Source organism: Diabrotica undecimpunctata, chromosome 1 (genome assembly GCF_040954645.1).
Source record: "Diabrotica undecimpunctata isolate CICGRU chromosome 1, icDiaUnde3, whole genome shotgun sequence".
In the NCBI taxonomy this organism is placed as follows: Eukaryota; Metazoa; Arthropoda; class Insecta; order Coleoptera; family Chrysomelidae; genus Diabrotica; species Diabrotica undecimpunctata.
Genome location: NC_092803.1, coordinates 29,942,865 through 29,950,278, shown reverse-complemented (window position 1 = coordinate 29,950,278; position 7,414 = coordinate 29,942,865). Strand labels below are relative to the sequence as shown.

Genomic DNA, 7,414 nt, shown 5'->3' with positions numbered 1-7,414 from the left:
CACACTTATTTTTTAAGGCATGAACTTCACACTCGGGTCTCAGAAACCCAAAGCTGTTTTTTAGCAAAAAAATAGAAAATGTGAATATTTGATGGATTTGGGAGAATATCTAATCTTAGTAGAATGTGTAGAAAAAAATTTAACCATGGTGTGGTATTTCACAAAGAGATATATTTGTTGAAATTCAAAAATAACATAAAATAATATTCAAACATAAAACATTGTTATTAAAACAAATAAACATTAAATTGAAATTATCATCTACAAAATACACCTGTATAACTATCCTTGTAACAAAAAAATAAACTCTTTTGGTAATATAAGTCTTAGTTATTCTTAGCCAGGTCTTCAGTCTTGGATCTTGATGTTCGCATTCACAGCATAGCTGGGCTCTATGTTCCATGCAATATGGTCTGCGACACTCAGAACACGCAAAACTGGTTTTCCTATCTTTTCCTTTTGCACAAAAGCAGCATCTAACTTTTTTTGTTAAATGAACATCATGTTGTGGTGGGGGGACTTCAATTCCCAGAATTTCAGAAATTCTTTGCCACAGTGTTTTTTGTAAAGTAGCCACGGTCAATCGTTCTTGTAACCATGGTTCAATTAGACTCATTCCTAACTGCTTTAGAAAAGATTTTCGATTATTGTTTCTACTTTCCTTCCAGCGGGGATTTGAGAGAGAAAACAAAACCATTGCATTTATTCCACTAGCATCAAGTATATTAAAAAAAAAACTCGTAGCGGCCAACGTCTGGTCTTCCGTGAGTTAGTGTAAGAATGGCAGAGCTGATCAAATGTATCTGTTCCCCCCTTCGTTTCATTTTACGAATGTATAATATTGGGTTTACCCGTAACGGCATTAAGAGAGTCATCAGAATGCAATGTTGACAGCAAAAGAACAATTTTGTTTTGTTTAGCAGTATATGAAACAAGAGTTTTATTTCTATCAAAAGCAAATAGCGATGTACCTACTTTTTTTTGAGGAATGTAGCAAGTATTTCTCTCTTATTTTTTCTCAAAGTACCTAGGAGAGTTAATTGATACTGTTTTAACATTTGTTCAGCTAAGGGAATTGACGTAAACCAATTATCAACAGTGAAGTTTCGGTTAGTTCCATGTATTGGTTGTGAAAGTTTTCGAACATAATAAGCCGGTACTGATTCATTGTTTTCTGTGGTTACCCTTCCAACGTATGGAATTGCATTGAACAAATAATGTTTTTGAATCATTTAGCATTATTATTTTCATTCCATATTTATCAGGCTTACTAGCCATGTAGATTCGAAATGTACATTTTCCTCTATATCCTACAAGCTGTTCATCTACAGTACAGTATTCGTATGGTGTATAGTACGATTTACATTTATTCACAAAAATGTCGAATAATTCTCGTGTAGGTGCAAATTTATCCACTAATTTTCTTTCTCTCTACTGTCCTTTTTTAATTTATAAAATTTTACTAACCAAAGTTCATCTAAGTTACAGTTAGATACTCGTAATTCACCTGCTAAAAATAACAGCCCAATGAAAGCCTTCACTTCTGTTCTAGTTACTGGTCTTGTGTAACTCTGCTGTCTAATATCATTGCATTTACGAATGACTTCTTCATTTGAGTGCAAAACAATAACATCTATCATTTGTTCGTTGAACAACAAATTCCAAGATTGTTCAGGAGATTGAACTGTGCTCGCTTCTCTTTTGGGGCCAGGTAAATATATTACAATGTTTTCTCGTCTTGTACGACCCTGTCTTGCTGGTGCTTGTGTGCTCCACCGATGACCATATTTCCCCAGTAAACTAGGAATATTTCTAACTGGTTCATCCACTATTTCGTCTTCATTGTCGCTTTGTTCACTGTTGCTGTCTGGCAGTTGCTCTTCAACGTAATCTTCATCAGACTCGTCCCCTCCAAACATATCGTCTACGATGTCGTTTTCACTCTCATTCTCCCATAAATTGCCTGCCTCTGTAATTCTACCTCAGTTAAAGGACGACGATTTTCTCTACTAGTTGACGCCATTATACTAAAATAAATAAAAATAAGTTGAAACAAAATTATTACCGTAAACATCACCCTTGGGTCCGGGGTACCCATGCTTGTACTTGGAAATATCTTACCTCGTTGTTTCACTAAAATGCAGCGGATGACCCGTATTCTAACTCGGCTTACGACAGACTGAATTTACATAAAGTGACGACACACATAAACCACTCATGCGCATGTCACATTGCAATGAATGACTCTCTGGGTTTCTGAGACCCAACAGTGCAGTTCCAGGGATATAACATTATTTACATAAATTAATATTTAAAAAAAGCTGCATCTGAGTTTCAGTTAAGAAAGCGTAGGTACAGTGCGAAGCATCCTTCTAAATATAAAATAATTTTACTTTTTAAATATTTATTACTTTGTAATAAATGCCTATTCGAAGGAAACGCCTAAGGAATGGAACATTGCTAACACAATAATAACACACAAAAAAGGGGACAATGCAGATCTGAAAAAGTATCGTCCAATATCACTATTATCACAACTGTATAAAACATTCACAAAAATAATTACAAATAAATTGTCAACAAATTTAGATGTATATCAACCAGTAGAGTAAGCCGGTTTTAGAAAAGGGTTCAACACGTGTGACCATCTTCACACACTAAAAGTTCTAGTAGAAAAATTTAACGAACACAAATTACCAATCTGTGTAGCATTTATAGACTACGAAAAAACTTTTGACAGCATATAATTATGGGCTATTCAGGAAGCATTGGGTAACAGCATAATATATTCCAGATATAGGATATTAATACATAATATGATTGTGTGATGCGAAAACATATTATATGTGCTCTGCTCAACCTTATATTGGAAAGGAGGAAAGCAAAAGTCAATGTTCAATAGAAATTGCACTATATACAATTGGTTTACCTCGTATGAAGCCGCAGAAAAATTACTGGCAAAGAATTTACCGCTGGTAGGAACAATAAAAAAAAATAAACCTGATACTCCAAAGCAGTTAGTGGAAACAAACGGAAAACATATTGATTCATCTTGGCTTGTTTTTGACGAAAACAGAACGTTAGTTTCTTACGTGCCTAAGAAAAACAAGACTGTTGTATTGTTATCAACTATGCACACGATAGCAGATATTGACGAAAAAACAAAGAAGCCTGAAATAATTTTGTTCTACAATGAAACAAAAGGCGGCGTTGATACTTTTGATCAACTTTGTCATCTAACGACAGTCTTGAGAAAAATTCGCAGGTGGCCACTTCGAATTTTGTTTGCTATGATTGATCCTGCTGGATTCAATTCCTATGTGATATACAAATGTAACTGCAAAACAAAATTACAGAAACGGTCCGCTTTTCTGAAAGATTTATCATATTCCCTTGTAGAAGATTATTTGAAACAAAGAATGACCAATACACGCCTCCCAAGAGAAACTAGGAATAATATTCGTAAATTTCTAAATTGCGAAGAAGAACAAGAAACTGCTCAAAAGATAAATGATTTATTATGCCGATGTGACGTCTGTTCCCGAAAAAAGAACAGAAAGGCTCGAAATAAATGTGAACATTGCCATAAAAGGGTATGCGCCGAATATCGCCTTAGCATTTGTGTAGATTGTAAATGACTTTTTTTTGTAAAAATTCTATCATTTTTTTTATTTTACCAGTTTTAACATACTTTTTGATAAAAAAGTTTGGTGACCCAATGTTTTCCTTAGTTTTATAGTTTAAGTTACGAATACGGAAAATTTTAAAATTTTCTAATAATAATTGTTATAATTTTGGTGTTAATAAATTTCAGTATCTAATGTTAATTAATACCTATTAAACACACTTTTTACCGTAACAACTAAACTTATAAATAGCAGAGATTGAAACATAAAGAGTGAGTTTATCGGTTTTATATGACGCCACCTTGTTGCTAACGTTCCGCAAATTCCACCTTGTGGTTCTAGGGTTAAGATATTTCACTAAATTATTATGTTTTACGCCACCTTAGCGCCACATATTAACCGTTATGTCAATACCCAAGTACCTGATACGGGAGTCTATACCCGTGCTACCCAGGTACCCGGCATTGTTTCGGTAAACTTCGCTTGTACATTCCGAAAATAACAGACAATTGGGATTTTTCTTTGTTTGCTATCAGTTAGTGGTGGGCTTCATAGTTCCTTTCTAGGAACTAGTTCCTTGGATCTAGTTCCTAAAAAGGAACTAGTTCCTGGAACTAGTTCTTTGGAACTAGTTCTTTGGAACTATAACTAACTTTGCGATCAGATCGGTATGATTAATCTTGATATGAATCGGATAGAGTGTTTAGAAATAGGTTCGATATTCGACATCACAAATAAAATAAAAGTAAAATATGGTAAACGATAGGAAACTAAATTCGAAGGTATTGGTTTAAATAATTATTTCTATTCACGAAAATAACGAAGTGGCCGTCATCTAAAAATAAGGAGATTTAACACACACTACTGACTAGAAAATCGGAATAGATCTGTAAAATTGAATACGTAAACGAGGAATGGAAATATGTATGAATTTAGATTATTTAAGGGAACGAAAATACGTAAATGACGATTAAGTATATTTTTCTGAAATTTACCTGTAGAATGTTGTTTAAATAAAATAGGACATTTTTCATATAGGCGACCTTTTGAACCTATTCTGAGGTATCTCATGAATGTGTTTATGAAGAAAAAAATCTCATAGGAATATTTTTCCTAACGAACCCGGGCTTTTTGCTTTGTCTAAACATATTTTGCTGCATTTTAAATCAAAATCCTATTATTTTTCTATGATTGTTGATTTGTCATTTATTTATTATCTCTCTAAGAATTTTTTGTTCTTCAAAGGTTTATTTATAAACAAAATCTTTGCAATGTTAAAACATTGTAATCATTTTACTTACATAGCAATTTTTTTCGACAGCGATGACAGGAAGTCGTAAAATTTAATTATATCGTTGGGTGTAAGAGATTAAGAAAAATGCATCGCGCTGACTAAGGAATAGCTAACACTCAATTTATTTTGATGTTGGTTTGGTTTCACATTCGACACATTCCCATTTTTATTTTTCCGCATTTGACGTAACCTACAGTTATTCGTTTTTGTATTCTTATTTTTACGGTTTGATAAATATATTATAAAATGCCTTTGCCACGAAGAAAAGTAAGTGATATGTGGGAACATTTTGATGAGGTGAATAGTAAAGGTGTTGCTAAATGTAAGTACTGTTCTTCAATAATAAAAACTACAGGCGGATCTATGGGAAATTTGAAAAGGCATCTTGGTCGTAAACATCCCACAGTAAATTTGTTAATTGAAAGAAAAAGTAGCGTTGTCGTCCAAGAAATTCGGGATGATATTCAGGATGAAATTATCGCAGAATCAACAGAGGAAATGCCTGGCCCTTCCAATCCAGTTAAAAAACCAATAAAAAAAGACACTCAATCGAAGTTGGAAGAATATGTGTCAAAACCAATTTCATCTAAAAAATCGAGATCCTTTGACATCCAACTCTTAAGGATGGTTGTCAAAGAATATCAACCTTTTTCTCTTGTTGACGATGTGGAATTTAAAAAATTTGTTTCCATGTTAAATCCAGGCTATTCTCTTCCAACTAGAAAAACGCTGTCAAATAATTTGCTTTCACAGTTGTACCAATCGGAACTTGAAAAAGTTAAGCAAAAATTAAAAAATATTAATGCTGTTTGTTTGACGACTGATACTTGGACTTCGTCTACAACTGAGTCTTACCTTTCCGTAACTGCGCACTTCTTTGAAAACAATTTGCAATTAACATCGGTTTTGCTGGAGTGCATCAAAATGGAAGATAGACATACAGGGGAGAATTATTCTCGCCATTTGAAGGAGATAGTCGGAAATTATGGCCTCGAAGATAACGTAGCAGCTTGTACAACTGATAATGCTGCAAATGTGACTTTAGCTGTCAAACTTTGCAATTGGCAACATATTCCTTGTTTTGCCCATACGCTAAATCTAATTGTAAAGAATGCTGTGACAGAAATATCGGAGACTGTTGATAAAGTTAAATCTATAGTTACTTACTTTAAAAAGAGTACTGTTGCAACATCACAGTTACAAGTTTTTCAAGAACAAATGGATCTCCCAAAACTAAAATTAAAGCAGGAAGTATGCACAAGATGGAATAGTTTGTATGAAATGTTCTCTCGCATTTTTGAAATAAAAAATGCAGTTATAAGTGCATTAGCCGTTTTAGGAACAGATTATACTTTGTCTGCCGATGATTGGTACACAATAGAGAAAGTTATAGCCATATTAAAAATATATTTGGACGTGACAACAGAGATTAGTGCTGAGAAATATGTTACTATTTCAAAAATTATTCCGATAGTAAAAATGATGAGAAAAAAAATGAATTCACTCTCCGTTGATAATGAATCTGAACAAATTAAGCAAATGATACTGAAACTGAAAAGTGGACTCAACGAAAGGTTTAAAAATATTGAAGATAATGAAATATACTGTCAAAGCACAATTTTGGACCCACGGTTTAAGAAGTACGGATTTGTGGATGAGGTTAAATTTAAACGTGCCTGTGAAATTATGAAAAAAAAATTGCAATCTTTTAGAATTTCTGATGAAATAGACAATCAAAATCAAATACCATCAACATCACAGAATTCTCAACCTATTGTTGCAAACAAAGATTTCTGGGATGATTTTGATGAGGAGGTAAAAACTGTTTGTGCCTATGATTATAATCCTCAAGCAGCTGCCATAATTGAATTGGATAGATATTTGAAGGAGCCTTTGCTTCTTCGAACAATGGATCCTCTTAAGTGGTGGAATGAGCGAAGCAATATATATCCAAGATTATTTCACTTAGTGAAAAGAAGATTGTGTTTAGTAGCAACTTCTGTGCCCTCGGAACGCATTTTTTCTAAATCTGGCTATGTAATAACCGAACGGAGAAATAGGATAACTTCAAAAAAAGTTAGAGAAATCATGTTTTTAAATCATAATTTATAACTTTATGTAACTTTGCTTCTAGACTTTAAGTTTTATTTTATTAAGATTTGTTTTACGAATATAATTGTTTTTTTGTTTTTTAGTGAATTTAGAATTACGTTTCCTTAATAGATAATTTTTTATATTTTTTTATAAAAGGTTAAAAAATATTACTTTTATGTATTGTATTAAATGTTATGTTCATTCATCAATTTGTGAATTTATTACTACTCAAATATCATCATCAAAGTATTTTTGGAATAGCCGCCATAATTACTCAATAATACAGCCAAATTGTTTCAACCTTTTTTCTTCTCTACGAGACACGACTACTACAAACAGACAATTATAATAAATTAATCGAAGCACAGTATATATGTATATACGTATGTACCTACAACAA

General features: G+C 32.9%; 1 protein-coding gene across 1 annotated transcript; it reads left to right on the top strand.

The window, feature by feature from the left end:
* Nucleotides 1-5,166: 5,166 nt before the first annotated feature.
* LOC140435827 (E3 SUMO-protein ligase ZBED1-like) lies at nt 5,167-7,032 on the top strand. The gene has a single exon (XM_072524565.1). It carries the CDS (start codon nt 5,167-5,169, stop codon nt 7,030-7,032), a length of 1,866 nt encoding a protein of 621 aa, XP_072380666.1.
* Nucleotides 7,033-7,414: the final 382 nt, after the last annotated feature.